At 50.0% G+C, this 16,176-nt stretch overlaps 1 protein-coding gene across 1 annotated transcript in view; it reads left to right on the top strand.

Annotated features, from left to right (window-relative positions):
- LOC119387046 (chloride channel protein 2-like) overlaps positions 1-16,176 on the top strand; it is a 95,911-nt gene that overhangs the window by 43,428 nt on the left and 36,307 nt on the right. The window contains 1 exon segment of the mRNA XM_037654346.2: positions 14,612-14,762. Within this exon segment, the coding sequence (XP_037510274.1) occupies positions 14,612-14,762 (151 nt within the window).

Raw genomic sequence — 16,176 nt, 5'->3', positions numbered from 1 at the left:
GTGTATGCAAATCAGCGCGAGAGCGTTCAAGGAAAGGGAGCGTCGGCGGCGTGCGGCACCACCAAAGTCGCACGCGCTCGCGTGCCTGCTCTCTCCTTGCGGTGGCAGCGCACCTTGCACGCACGTGCTTTGCAGTTGCCGCCGCGCTCGTGGCTTCGGGACGCGCGGCAAGCGCGCGAAGAGCCGCGGGGGCCGCCGAGTGTGGCGTAGGTATAGTGTACTATGGCGCAGGCACGCGTCGCGCGGCTACTTGCGTCATCACTGCTCGAGGAAGAATCCGGGTTGATTCGGCGCTTTGTAGACGGCGCCGACCTGAGTGAGGAATGGCGGCAGGCCTCGTCTCCCTGCTTACGCTTGACCCTCGTGTAATGCACCGTGACTGCGTGCCGTGTGTCGTTGGATGTGGCTCATTGCCCGTGCCCGTCGCACTCTTGTATCGGTCCTTTTGCTCGACACACCAATGTATAGTGCTTCCACAACGTGTGCCAGGGGACGTTGCTTTCATGACTCGGCTTCAAAGCTCTGTGCCGGAATTTGACGGCAGTATTCGATTAAGAAGTACGCGGGTTCGTTCGTGTGAGCCATAAGGGAGGTTATCCTTATGGGTTGTGCTTGGACTTGCCTTACAGTCCTTGGTACTGTGGGGTCAGAGTTCTGGTAGGGTAACAGATTGATGCTTCTACATGAACCCGAGGTGCAGCCACCGCGCAAGGCCTCGGCCGAGCGTCAGCCTACACTCACATTACACTGCGGTGACTCCCGTCAAATTTGCCAGACTGGCGTGATGTATATAATATACCCACGGGCACTCTGGAAACCCTAATCAATGAAGCGACTCGTGCCTTGGCGAGCTGGGCAGCAACTAGCCTTCACGCAATCTTGCCGGTGTTACCCACAATTATCGCCGGGGCCAGGGTTAGCTGGACCGGCGCGGAAGTGTTGTCGGGAGTTTTGCATCGAACTGAGTCGTGAGCTTCTTATCGTGTTTTGCCCCTGTTGCCATAACGTTAAAGCTTTTACTAATAAATGGTTTTCTAGTTGAACCGGCGAGCGTTCCTTCTTGGAGTAGACAGCGGACCCCACACGCTTCACACATAATACCGCACACATAGTGCTGTACACGTGGTGCTCACCAGTGGCGTAGCCTGGAGGGTGTTCACACTCCCCGAAAATTTTCAGTTTTGCATGTGTATGTATCCACGCACACATACAAACGCTCGCACGAACATACATAGGTACGGTTGGACCCCCTCCCCCCCGGAAAAAAACTTCTGACTACTGGTGCTCACGCGTAGTGCTCACGCATATTGCACATATACTGCTTTTATGTCACTAGGGGAAATCTCACGTACACTGCGAGCGCCTCGCGAGACGAGACCGCCGACGCGCATTCGCATGCGTGCAGAAGCTTTCATTCACGGTTATCCAACGCGACGGAGACAGGCAGCGATGGTCGATAGGCGTCGTTCGGAGACGTCACAGGCGAGAGCGACGGACGTCTGGCAAGTCGACAAAACACGGGGATGCTTAATTACTCGGCTGGCACCTGTGACCTCCGCCTCGCTCGCAAGCTGAAGACACGCCACCGGCAGACAGCGCTCGCTCGCTTGGCGCTTCTGTCTTCACCCGCAAGGAACTGCGCGGCTTTCTGTTATGACGAGATGAAAGAGCATGCATTACGCCACAGGGCTTCTGTTGAAGCGCGGTCCTTCCCTTCGCTTTCTTTCCCTTTCAGGCTCTGTGTTGTGTTGACGCTCTAAGTCGCATGACGCTGTCGCGCGGCTGTCCACAGTCTGTAGCGCGGTATCTGGCGACCCCTGGCCAGTGTGTGTGCTATAATTACACGGCCTAGCCTAAGAGGGCGCGTGGCATACTCGACGCGCGTGCGTCGGTGTCCTTCGGTATTCTCGTATATAATTTCCTTCCAAAATGCTCGCGATGCGGCGTATTGAGTCTGAGATGCGTGAAGGGGACATTGAAGACACTCTCTATCCAGATGTAAGCGTACGCGCACAATATTAGAGCTTAGTCGCCATGGCCGTTTTGTTTTGGAAACTGAGCACGAGTCCGCACCTTCGATTACCAGCCGTGGCTGCCGCAATTCCGAGGAGGCCTGAGTACAAGAACGCCGTTGTTCGTGTGCGCGTTCTAGAGACTGCGTGCGTTAGGCGAAGCGGGTCATCTATGTATCATAACTTCATAACGCATTGAGATTTGTGGTTTCTGTACAGAAATCGAAACTGGCTTGCAGATAGAAGTGTTGTTGTAAGGTTATTTAGTACGCCTTGACTTTCGCCAATACTTCTACTGGGGTTTTAAGGGGTTGGCCTCGGTTACGTAAAAAAAGAAAAAGTCAATATAATATGCGAGGAAGAGGAGGAGGAAACAACTTTATTTACAATAAACAAGCAAACATTTCATGTAAGCACACCTATAACATTTCTTGTTCGGCCAGAACACTGTGGCGGCACCTTCATGGACCCATACCCAGAAGAACGACCGTTGCGGAAAGAAAGAAAGAAAAAAAGAAAGAAAGCACCGTCGATCCGTGCAATTGCTTCTCCCGTTTGCGATTCCTCTGCTGATTGCGGCGAGCGAGCAGCCATCAATTGGCCGTGGATGCTGCTTGTTTGCGTCGATTAACCTTCTGCTGTGCTCGCGCTGCGGCGACACGGTCGAACGTCTCGCATTTGCTGTGAGTAAGGGGGGAAATCTTGCTCCGAAGCTGACGCATCGACAACAGTGCCGTTCGTTGCATGCAGAGGCGACCATCGAAGCAAGGCGAAAGAAACGCACGGTAGTTTCTTTCCCGCTTTCGCTGGAGGCCCGATCGACTGCGCGGACGGCCGAACAGGAAAATGAACCCTTTTTCACGTCTGCTGTGTACCCGCTGTTTACGTGATTGCACTTCCGTCAACAGTCCGTGGTGAAAAAGCGGGCTACTGTATATATACTGCTGGTCAGCCTCGTGGAATGCGGCTTCCAAGCACACTGCACCCCCCCCCCCCCTCCGTCTCTCTCTTCATTCCTTCGTACCCATTATATGCCGTGCAGCTCCCCTGCGCCGTCCAGTAATCGTGACTTTGCTCTGCGACCTGCTTGTGTTGTGTATACGCGCACCATATAATGATGCAAACAGCGAACCCGTGTCTGTCACATCCCGCAGGGCGCGCCGCGCCGTGGCCCGAGGCTGAGTGGTGGAAAACGACGGAAACGAATCGGGAAGCGTTATTAGACGGTGCCCCCTCATTGTCTTTTGTTGCGTCTCCGCGCTATTACGCTAAATATCATGCAGCACCAACTAGCCCGAACCGCTGCCCTTCTAAGTTAGATGCAACATCAAACGCGAGACCACGAGAGCTATCAAATACCACGCGGTGAGAGAGCCCTTGAGATTTGCCAGACACCCTGCTTCGGCGATAGCTAATCGAAGGTCGTCATCGTGTTTCCCAGTCGTCTTTCCCATCTTTAACTGCGATGTAAACTGAAGAGGCGCGCACGGCTGCCAGAATATACTTAGCGAGGTTGGCGGGCGAATGGCAACGCCACCAAAGCATCGCTGCTAATGTCGCGCTCTGTAGCTCGTTTTTGTATAGCGATTGATCGAAGCCAATCCAATCGAACGCAGTGCCCTCGGATACCTGCGTCTATGGGCGGTGCGCGAAACGTATAGCTTCAAACACGTCAAACGCTTTTTCAATCGTATTCAGTTGAACCTTGTTATAGCGAACACTGATATAGCGAATTATCGGTTTAGCGAACTGTGAAAACGAACTTAGGTTGGCCACGCTTATACCCCGGTCACACTGGCAAGTTTAGTGTCATTTTGAGCGAGTGCACTTACGCCCCCAGAATGGCACTTTGGCAGCGCGCTGCTACACAAGAAAGGGAAGTGCACTTTGGAAATGATTGTAATGGCGATGGGTACTTAAGTAGCACAACAGGTATTTGTTATTTCAGGCAATGTTTCTTAATTAATACTGTGTTACAGCTATGACCAGCCCTTAAAATAAAATTTACGTACAAACGCGGCGGCTGCAGCCATTGCACGGCGTGCGCTGGGCATGCCCCTGGCGGTCGGGGCTGTAAACTGCCCGAGAACGAGAATAGCAAAGTAGTTTTTTGTATTATAGTATGTTTTAATGCATAAGAATGTTCCTAATAAAGAAAACGATAGTTCAAAAATGCTATGAACCCGCCTTCGTATAATAACTTATTTATTTTCGAGCCACTGCTATCGAGGCTAGACACTCCGTCTCGGCGAAGTGAGTTTGGCGAACGCACTCGCCGGCAAGTGCGCTTTGCAGCGAGTGTCACTAAACGTTCCCGTGTGACAGCGTGCGAATGGCACTAACGGCGAAGTGCACTCGAAACGAAAGCGGAAACGCGAGAGCCGCCGCGATGTCGCCTGTAACGAAGAAACATTTAGTTCTCGTGAGGCTCGAAACTCGAGCGGTAGCATGGAAAGCAAGATAAAATGTTGGAAGACAATTCGCAACAACACTTCTTAAAAATGTGGTTGTATACCTTGTGACATGAAAAGATTGGTTAGAGGTATGCTTTAAAAAAGTTGCGGATATTGTTGTTCTGTTGTAATTTCACCTTCTCATGTTCCGGTCTACTTAGTTTGAAATGTCAATTGAAGGCGGGTAAGGATTACATCTTTTATAGTGGGTTTGAAGCCTAGAGTAATGATGCTTTTGTATGTAGGATTTTCGCGCGCCGCAAGATTTCTGATTTGTTAGAGGCGATTTTTACCTCTACTGTTACAACGAATATTGGATATAACGAACTGATTTATGGTCCCGATGCCACTTCGTTATAACTATAGATTCAACTGTATACAGTACCACATTCGTCAGCAAGAACATCGCCGCAGGGAGATAAGCGTTATACGGCGCTTGCTTTACGGCTACATCTCCGGCTTGTGCACGCCCCTTACGAGTCCTCGTCCTTGCGGGAGTCTGGCACGTGTCTGTATTAAAACCCGCGGACCGTACAGCTCTTCACGTTGGCGTTGTTGTTCGCCTCGTCGTTCTGGCAATAACCGTATAGTGTTATATACGGGCAGCAGACGCAGATAAGCAAATGGACACAAGCCCACGCGAGGGCTCAGTATACGTGCGAAACTCAGTTCACATGGTTATTATTCGCACCCTGCCATTAAATGGAGGTCTGGAATCGGTATAGGATGGTTTTACGTTGATGTATCTACAGAGCACGGCAGTGAGCATCAGAAAATGCCTCATAGTGAGTCCGTGTATATATATATAATGTTTCATTGGGTGTGTATACACTGGAGTACGCGAATGGCTGTTTATTCTGCGACCATTCGGGGAAGGTTTAGCAATTATTTATATCCTCGTGGGCCGTCTGCATGTGTCACAGCGTTTAATAATTCCGAGTTAATACAACTCGTTGGCCTGTCGTCGAGATAGTGAAATCGTTGTTGCCGTTGTTGCCGCTTCTGTGGTGAATTGTTGTCGTCGTTGTTCAAGAGTCGACAAGAGCCTGAGAAAATCGCCGTGGGATAGTAGGTTTCTTTAACGTTAGTAATAATAAAACATGTAATGAGAAAAGAGCATCACAAACTACAACATGGTGCCGCATTTCTGGAAGACGAAGCGAGCGAAAGTTCGCTGTTCGAATTCATGGTTCTGCGCTTACGTTTAGTTGTACGTTAAAAGAACCCCAGGTGGTCTACATTTCCGGAGCCCTCCACTACGGCGTTTCTCGTAATCATGTCGTGGTTTTGGGACGTTAAGCACCTCAAATTATTATTATGATTTCATGGTTCTCATTTCTTTGTTCAAATTGTGCTCACAATGCACGCAATATTCGTCTATAGTCGGTTGCCACGTGTACAAGCTTTCCTCATTATCACTTCGCACGGTGTGTTTGTGAGCCATGGTACGAAAACCTTAGATTTTTCTGGTGTAGCTTATTACCACAGTATATCAGCCATTTGAGATGGCCTTGATGTGTCAGCCAACGTTGCTGTATACACATGGCTTCAGCGCGCCGAAGCTTGCGCAATCGCGTTCGGCCGCATAACGTAATCTCTGTCTTTGCACCAGATGGGCAATATAAATATAACATAACGTCAAGGCGGAGCGCAAGACGCCAGTCTTAAAGGGACACTAAAGAAAAACAATGAATTCGTTTAGATTGGTAAAGTGTGCTCGGAGAACTCTTGTGTAGTTTATTTCACCACCATAGGTTTATTATTAGAAGAGAAAACCAAGTTCAAAGTTTCATTTTTAAATTTCGCGCCGAACTTTGTAATTCGTGACGTAAAAGATTTCAAAGAGCATTTAACATATTTTGGCGCCACTGGCTCGACGAAATTTCAACAAAATCGTTATGTCAAGTCTCTGGCCTCCTCAGAGGACAATGTACTTCGATTTAACCGATTAGGAACTACGTAGGCCCAAGCAGGCGCCGTCAAAAATATGTGACGTCACGGCAAATGGTGCGGGAATTCTAAGGTGGCGTCGCCACCTGTATTTTCTTTAGGCGCGTTTTCTCGCTTATTAGGTAAGCGTCTTCTCGCAGCAAGCGTAGTGTTTCTGGTATCGTGGAAGACTGCTTTACTAATGCGAGAAAAATCGTTTTGCTATTTAGTGTCCCTTTAAAGGTGGAAGTATAAATACACGAAAAGGAAAGTCGAGCATCCACCACAGTACAGCAAGGGCAGGATACACACGCGTGTTCTGTGCTTCATTTGCAGGACATTTGTGTAAGCCTCGGAAGACATTCGGCTGGGTACCTACCTCCCTTTCGCAAACCAAGGGTTCTTAGAAGTCTATTACGTCAATATATCTCGAAGATGTTGACTACATGTACGAGGGAATCGTTGACGTAGTTGTCTAGATTATCCTTTGGAGCGAAAGCGTGCCTATAGTATATGAAGAAAGCGAAGGGGAACTGCAATTACCACGTCATGCTTGCTTCAAATCGGAACTCTTACTTTTGTTCGCGAGTATATGCATGCGTGGGTTAAACCAACGCCACCTATACTACTGTTAAACTCATTTTCAGCCACTTTGGTGCACACTGCTCATGGCTTGAGGACGTGGGCTAAGCTTGCATGCGCCGGCGTGGCTACTAACGACGTTACAATTGCATCGTCTCGCGGCTATATACACTTGCAGTGCTGCAGAAAAAGCGATGGAGCGTGCCTTTACGAGCTTGTTGCGCATCAGCGAACGTGCCGAGCATTCGAGGCTAATGACAGCCCTTTTTTTCTCTCTCGGGGGCGTATTTAATGATTCGCAAGTGGTAGTTCCGTGCCAGTAGGCGTGTGCGTAGTGGTGATGGAGCATCGACAACGATGCCGTAGACGCGGATGGTCTTCCGCAATAACTGTATAGCGCGAGAACATTGCGAAGCGGCAACAAAAGCCTATGATGCCCTGGTTCTGTCCTTGCTTTCCCATTTTCAAACGAGCCGTATACCTATACGCGCGTATTGTGTCACTGGTGGTTTTTCTTTTATTTGGCCGCTTGATAATTGAGGCAAGTGAACCGGATGTACGCTTACGGCGTTGAAAATCGTTTGTCGTCTGTATAGTATACATATGTATTATCCGTGTTCTTAGAATCATGTACTGACGTATATATCATTCCAATTTCAGCGTATACGTTTGCGAACAAACGCAAGTCGCTGATTCGACTTTACGTCGCGTTGACCAAGCAAAGAGGCAGCTGCCGCTTAGACTATATTGGTAACGCTCCGGCTCGTGATTATCGAATCTATAGACACTCTTTTCGGGCTTACATTAGACTACTATATACTGGTCTCGCGTGGGCTCTATATAGTTCGTCGGGTTCAGATTTCGTCGCGTCGGGCTTGGTCATGCCGACTGCAAGGACTCGATTTATGCGGTCAATGCGTGGTTTATTTTCGTGCCAAGCTCCCGTGGCAACAAGGAACCACGCATTCTGCTTGCGCATTCTATTGTCTTGCCTCGATGTAAGGAGCTGCTCGAGAAATAGCGATTAGTGTATGCGAATTCTCGCAGCCGCGTCGTTCTGACTTCTGATTCGACCTGCCGTGGCAGTCTCTCTGGAATGTCGCGAGAAGCGCACGTGCCGCTGCCACAGATATGTAGCCCTTGTAAAAGGGAGCTCACTGTTGCCTCACGGCAGTTCAGCATTTTGACGATCGCACACAAGATCTCTCGTTAGGAAACGCCTATGGGCACCGTGCATACGTTAGGAGCCGCCACAGTCGCGCGCTGCCTTCAGCGCCAAAGCGGTCACGGCAGCAGATTTGGCGGGATAAGGGAGCAGCCGACGCAGGCGGCGGCAAGCCACTGCGCCGTGCTTTGGTGCATCGCTTGAGGCGTTTCCTTTCCCGTTTCCTTTCAAAAGACGTCAAATTATTAGCAGCTATCAGAGAACGTAGCGTTAGCGCGTGTGCTTCTTTTCGCCAGACCTCGTGTACCCTCAGGCGAACGCGGCAACATAAGATGCATGAGCTGGGGGAAGACAACGGAGGTGACGAGCCCGTTGAGCGAAACTGCGCACGTGTAACGCGGGCCGCCTCGCTCACTAAACAATCACAGTTTATCGCCTTCGGGCTAACGCGGCAGCGAACTCAGCGGTAGCTTGAAACTCGCGATACCAGCAATTGCACTGTCACGGCCACTGAATGAAAAAAAAAAAAAAAACTTTCCATCGAACGGCCATGGCACTGCATTTGCTGCGCCGACTTCTCTAAATGGAAACTGGTAAAAACGCGTGCCAGGAAAATTCCTGTAGGTGTTATTGCACCCAACAACGCAGCAATTATTCCTGGAGTTCAGCATTCCTACGAGTAGCGCAACCGACACAAAACGAACTTCCCGCGAAAATAGCTCGCGCCGTCGCAGCGGGAGCGTGGAGCGAGCAGGGGTGCAATCGCGGAGCGATGCTTGGCTTATGCTATATTGTTCTTATCGTCCACCACATGCGGCTGACTGATCGCGTTGATAACGCGGACGGACCGTCGCTCTGGTCACTGGCCAAGCGCGAAAAGCACGAAAAGTATAGTCGTCGTAAAAGGCATAGTTCCTCGATTTCACCTCATTGCGAGCATCCCGCCAAATCTGCGCTTCTTGCCGCTAGGGACGGCTTCGCTCGGGCAGCGGAGTTATGTCTGCACGGAGCCTATACGGTTAAAGCGCGAAGAGGGTGTCTACGTGTCGAGTGTTTGGTCCCGTGGCCCTTCGCGGCGAGTGCTCGCGTAAACGCTTCGCGCGGTCATCGATAAAACGCGTGGCGGCGTTCGCGCGTGCGCAGGCGCTGATCCTCGAGCACTTTGCGGTGCCGCGGCTGGTGCTCCCGGATAAGGACAAACGCGACGTCCATGCCTTGACAGAGCTCGGCGCTACTTCCCTGAGCTCTTCCGCGCCCGTGAGAATCTCGAGTGGCCCTCGGTATCCGTGCTCGACCTATGCAACGCAGGCGAGGCAAAGAGCGATATGGACGGCGCGCTGACGTGCGATCTCGCGCGTGCTTGTCCCCAAGGCGCAAAGGCGTGTCCCGCTCCCTTCATCTCGCCTTGCCTGTAGCTGTCCGCGACCCGCAGAAAAAAAAATAATGAAAGGAGAAGGAGCGGAGTGAGTGAGTATAGCGCTCTGCCATAGAGAGAGAGAGAGAGAAAAAGAACACACACACACACAAAACTACAACGCTGCCTTGAAGATCGCGGAGCAGTGGCCGGTGGTTGTCGGTGCGCAGCCACCGATAACGCCTCGGCGGCAACCTTGTTGCAACGGCTTGCCACCGAGACTGCCGCGGGTCGCTTGCGGAACGACGAAGAAGCGCCTCTTGAGATGCCACAACGAGCGGTGTATACGCGTTGCGGACGACGCCGTGTGTTATTGCGTTGGTTTTTATGGTCCCCTCCTCTGCATCTGCGCCTCTGCCGTTTATGTCGTCTCCGTACTGTAAAACGCGTAAAAAAAAACAAAAAAATAAACGGGTATATTGACTCATGGAAGGCATTTCGCATCATGCCTGGTCAAGGACACGGACGTACCCTTTCGGAGGAAGGATAAAAAGGAGTGCGGGTGTGTAGTTCGAAATTATTCCAGCGTTCAAGTATATAGGGGCTACGTGGATTCTTTTTGCAGTTTTACAGTATACGTCGTGTCGCTGTTCGGCTATATATGTAAGGAACGTATACCGTTGACACTTTTGCGCAAGTAGGTCGAATCGGGGGCAGGAACGCACGACAAAGGGAGGAGAGAATATGAGTTTCTGTTTTCAGGAGGCTGCTGGACGAGAACATACGAGATAAGAACAGCAGCACTGACTTATTTACTCACGATAGTAGTTGCGTGTGCAACCAGAAAAAGCAAACATAGGTCAATGAAATAGGCGGACATATACTTCGTGCAACACAAAGCGTCAGCAAGGTATATAGTATATGCGTTGGCTCGAGTGACGTGTATGCTTCCCACATTTGGCGCTGAGGTCGCTAAATTAAAGTTATCGTTAGCGAAGATTCACTGCACGTCTGCCCTCTCAGACACTGTCAGGCTCTTTATATATATATAATATTTCATTATTTCGACGCTCTTCTCGCTTGACGCAGAAGCATTTTCAACGCTACGCGTCGTGTATCGCGCCAATATTATCCGCTGCAGTCGCATTTGGGGAAATGCGGCAGTATGATTAAACAAATTAACTAAGTTATACGCAAATACTCACGTGGCCGACGCACCTTCGAGGCGGCCGCATTTCTGTACATTTCGCCGGCGCCGGCTTTTTAGCGTACAACGCCGCCGCCACCGAAATCTATGACTCGCAACAACCCGGTTCGCTTGAATGCACGACTCGATGGATGAGAATTAGTAAGGAGTTCTTAAGGAAGCAGTGTCGGAGCTGGGATGTACGTGAATGAATTGAAAAATGAACTATATATCGCGTCGCAGCGGATGCAGCTTTCAGTGTTCACTTGCATGCGGCGTCTGGCGTATGGACGGCCGTTCCGTTACACAGAGGTCACCCCGCGAGGGTTAATCACCGGCCTACCTTGGCTTCGTTTCGATGTGCCGCCGATAAAAGGGAGCCCGTTTGTTTCCCAACTCGAACTCCCAGACACCCGCCCCGCCGTTGTACACTTCTTTGCACATTCGGATTAAACACTCGGCCCTCCGCGCAGCGACCTGTATGCGAGATATCAGCGTGCCAAATACGGCTTTGTTCAGCTTAATCCTTTTTCTGTATGCGCGAGCAGTGCTGAACATAGGCGTGCGCAGGGGGGGGGGGGCAAGGGGGCGAGAAGGGGGGGGGCGCAAAGTCAGCCCTATACATTGTAGGGGGGGGGCGAGAAGAGGGGCGCAAAGGCAGCCGCATACATTGACATAATAGGGGGGGGGGCGCTGCGACGAACCTTCGCCCCCCCTGAAGGGGAACCCTGCGCACGCTTATGGTGCTCAACTCAAAGCTCTGTGGGGCAAACCAGACCCTCGCGTTTGTATGGTTTGGCGCCGCGGTGCTGTTTTATTCAGCAGCAGCTATACGTAGGCGTGTGAGAGCGAGAAACGAGGTTCAGATGCGAAATGAGATAGACCGAGACACGTCGTAAAGAGCAAGAAGGCATTTGCCGTATCTTGCGGACTATACCGCGGACTATCGAAGGGTGCGTGCTATGTATGATTTATGTTTATAAATTTATAGTCGCACTTTGCTCTTGGTACTTTTTACCGTCCTAAATCAATAATAAATGTATTCTACGCTGTCGAATAATCAAAGAACCGCCTTTATGCTGCTTGTCAATATCTTTTTAACGCGAAAGTGTTTTATGCAGGGCTCCACCACGGCTCCACTGACGTATTTCCGTCACGGATATGACGTTGTAAAAGATAAAGACTAACAGATGGCAAAGAAAAAAATCTAGAAGGAAAAGTTCCGTCACCGGGAGTCGAACTTACGACCCCTCGATCCGCAGCGCGAAACGATTCGGCCACACACAGCACGTTCTTCGCAATGCTAACGGCGAGCTATTTATATACACCATTTGCTGATGGCGGTACTCAGAGATCGGTGGTACATCAGCGTGTTTTCGTTAACACTAGCGAGATGGCGCGAAGGGCTCGAAGAGCGCGCTTTAAAGGTCGTCGCCCCACGCGTTGCGATGAGTGCACCTCTACAGGGCGTGGTCGCTAGTGCGCGCGCTTATCTCGTGATGGCGGTGGTTTGTACATCTTGTGCTCTTACCACAAGTTTGCATGGCAGCGGCCGCTTTTGCGAAAGGAGCGCGCTGCTCACACAAAAATGAGTCACAACTGCGACAGTTAGTTCGCGCTCATCCTGTGTATGTTCGTTCCGTGCGTCCTTTTTGCTTGAGTAGCGCGTTGCAAGTTTCGAGCTGCTTGCCGCTTTTCGCGTGATATTACAATTTGTTGCTATAGCATTCATTCCTTCGCCCTTGGGGCGAAAGAATGCACAACAAACGCTCAACTACGTCTATGAAGGCTCGTTTGACTTTCGTGTTATACCGATTCCTATGACAGAGGGATCAGCCACGTTTTTTTGCATTTCTCCTTACCAACCGTTTAGGGTTTGCACCCACTCTAAAAAAAGTGTATGTTCAGGCGCAATTTGTCTTTGTACACAGCAATACAACAGGTTGTTAAGTTTGAGGAATCAAGAAATTCTTATCTTAAGTCCAGATTTGTCACTGAGGGCTATGCAGCAGGCTCCGTATAGTCCAGAAAATACGATATATCTCTCACCATGATGCGTCCGTATGCATGCACCGTAATAAGAAGACAGGGAACTCAACATAGTAGTCATTTCTGACACCTCACGATGGAAGAGAAGAAGGGAAGGGGAGAGATAAGCGTGTGGAAGAAAGAAGGGAGGGTTACTAGCCTTTTGACGTCACTATTACTACAGCGTTCTTATCAACGAAAGCCTATAAAAGTAAAGTACGTCGCACCGTAGCCCTCGCCTATGCTATACGCGTGGGGCGTGATTTTAGTCGTAAAAGCGAACTCAACGTAAGGCTCCAGGTGATAATGTCTCGCCCCCACAGGTGGCGAGGTACGATAAGCTTTGTGCGCAATGTCGCTGCGTACTGCAAATGGTAAGCAACGAAATTAATAACTACTTCACCGAGGCTGTCAGCCGATGTTCATACTAAATCAGACCGACGGTATTAAGTCTTACGCTTGAAATGTGGTTCAAGCGTTGACCAACTATCCCAACATCGTGTTCTACTTCATTAAGCTTGCTGCGGAAGGCTTCGGTAAGAAATGGGACCTGTTGTATACAGTTATCGGGAGTGAATATGTTAATAAAAATCGTCGTGTGGCACCGACATAACTATGCAAGAGACACTATATACGGTAGATGCGCTCCGGAGCCGGTATGATATGAATCACACTGTAGGGCGTCATGCGCATAAACTGGCGAACGTCCACAAGAAGGATATGCGCCTTCTTTAGTTAGCTCTGTCGTGTCCGCATTTCGTGTACCAGTGCCTGTTCCGGCGGGATACATAGTTCTCATTACGGATGTTTTGGCAATCCGCGGCCGGCGGTGGGTTCGTTTGTGCATACGAACCCACGGGTGAGTTAGGTAAACAAGGGTGTCGGAGATGTGTTCCACTGCGTGAACTTGAATGCATCCGCGTGTCATAAGAACGCATGTTCCGCTACCGCGATGGTCGGGCGCAGATCATTGTTCGAAGGAACTGCGCGCACGCAGGCTGGCCGACGTCATCTGTGGACGGCACCGTACCAGCTGGTCTTCTTCTTTCGCCTGCAACCGCTGACCGCCTTCGCGATGACCTCTCACGCCATGGGTAAGTAAGTAAAGACGCGGTGAGGACGTCAAGGCGTTGCAGTGCATAACGCCTTAAATGAGGTTATAAAGCTGTGCAACATCGCATAAGTCGGAGTATACGTCTTCTGGAAAGAAAACGTAAATCGGTAATGTAGGAAAGCATTGTCTTGCTTTCAATTTTTCCCTTTGTTTTTAGATGCTTGAAAGTTGCCGCGGCTGAGCGTTTCCATTCCGAGAGGTATATATGCATGATGTGTAATTGCATGTAGTATGTACTTCCTTTAATTGTGCTGCGTACGGGGGAGACGGAACTGTCGAATAACATTCCATTAAGTACCCCAAGTTAATCTGTCTCCTGCTCATATCCCATCCGATGCTTTCTGTTCACAGATTGCATTTCTTAAACGAGACAGCTAAAAGCAGTGCCTTGCGTGTTCGTGTAAAGTCTGGTTGAAACCATTACAGTCGACAGATTTCTACCGATTTGGAAACTCTGTGTTGTAGTCTCGGTCATACTATAGTCCTCTACCAAGAAGTCTAGATAGGCATGGTAGCATGCTTTCAAAAGGTGCAAAAGAAACTAAACGAACAACACTGCAAAAGTTGCAGCGTATGCATTACTTTTCATCTACAATTTAAATTCAGTGAACGGTTGAGATTAGTTGGTGACTGACGAAGTCTGTGCGTGACGATTGAATTGGGCTTGTTTCGGAGTATAAATCTAGCGAAGAAATCTTACGTCTTCACGTTCAGCGCAGTTTTCTTTCATACAGAACTTTCTTCTTTTCTAATTCGGAGACGCGTTCCTCCTCGATGTGCTCTCGCAGATGTTTGGTCAGTACAAGGAGGACCTAGGAGCCTTCGCCAAATCCGAGGCGCTTCGGCTAAAGACTCTAGAGAAGCTGCGCAAGAAGGAGGAGAAGCTCGACCAGAAGGAACTCAAGCCGTACCGGCCGGAGTGGCAGCGAAAGTGCTTCGGTCAGTGTGCATACCCTGTCGTCAATAAGAGCGCATACGTGGGCTTATTGGTAGCAGCTCATTTCTTAAGGCCGAGACAGACGGTACGATTTTCCATGCGATGTGCCGGCCGACGCGGCGGGGGGGGGGGGGGGGGGGGCAGAGAGAATGGTGGCTGTCCGATGCTATGAAAGGCCACCATTCCGGTTTCCCCACCGCTGTGTCGGACGTCGCATCGCATGGAAAATCGTATCTGTCTCGGCCTTCCTTGTAGCGCGGCAAAGGACGTGGACACCATAAAAGAAATGTACGACGGCACAGAGCGCTACGTATACGATAGAGCCCGTTGAACAAGAAAAATATAGTCAATAAGGGTGGGCTCGTTAGTAGTGTAAGGTCATTTCTTAAGCGTGTTACCCTGTAGTTCATGAAAAGGTGGTATGTTGCTTGTGAGTATATGTGAGGATGACGGAGGATTCACCTTTCATATCTTCGTTGTGTATTGTCATAGCCGTGGCATGCTGCCTCCGCACTAGTCGGCAGCTGTATTTTACGAAAGGTAGTGTCGGAATAGCGTTATGTTTTGGAGAGTGTACTGCTTATAAGCAGCACACTAATCGGTAACCATTACAGATGCAATTATACGCTGTCCTTGGAACTCGGACGTCCCAGGCAATAACAAGGCCGACCCGCTGGAGTAATCTCAAACCGTGAACGAAGAATTAAACCAATTCAAATATGAAACCCGCGCGATATTGTCGAACACGTGCGACGCAAACGCCCAGCAATTCGATGCGCCCCACCCAGATCTAAACGTGAACCAGAACACGGCTCTTCCCGTAAAATCCAAACACACGTCTATCCACGCCTGGGGCTTTGCTGCGCATAGTGGCCTTATACCACATGCGCAAATCAGTGCCCCTCGTGCCAAGTAAAGCCATCTCTTGTGACGTAGGAGTGTCTCGGGAAAAAAAAATGGCGTGATTTCTGCTATTTCGGGGACCAAGTTCACTAGGGAGCCGTGGAAGGCCATTCTCGCTCGAACGGACCTGGCGTGCTGGACCCCGAGGTGCTGAACCCCGAGGTGCTGGGTTTCGAACCTATAGGGCCCCACGCTCACGAGCCGAGTGTCTTATTCACTGGGCTAAACACCGGCGCTTGCAATGCTGAACGCGAATATATCTGAACCATCGGAATGCGCTGTACCGGCCGCACAAAAAGAAGAACAAATAAAAAGGAAAGGAAAGGTAAAAGGAGAATGCTTTTCGTGAAGGCCTTGTCGAAATAGTTCGTGACGGTGGAGTAAAAGCGTTCTCTTGGACAAAAGCCGCCATGGTGCAACCGACACATCAGAAAATTCCGACTTGGGAAAAGTTTAATGCGAAACACGCGTTTACGTGATCGCACGATCCGCCTTCCATTAGGTCGTTGCAGA

This window comes from Rhipicephalus sanguineus, chromosome 3 (assembly GCF_013339695.2).
Source record: "Rhipicephalus sanguineus isolate Rsan-2018 chromosome 3, BIME_Rsan_1.4, whole genome shotgun sequence".
In the NCBI taxonomy this organism is placed as follows: Eukaryota; Metazoa; Arthropoda; class Arachnida; order Ixodida; family Ixodidae; genus Rhipicephalus; species Rhipicephalus sanguineus.
This window is presented reverse-complemented; position numbering and strand designations above follow the sequence as displayed.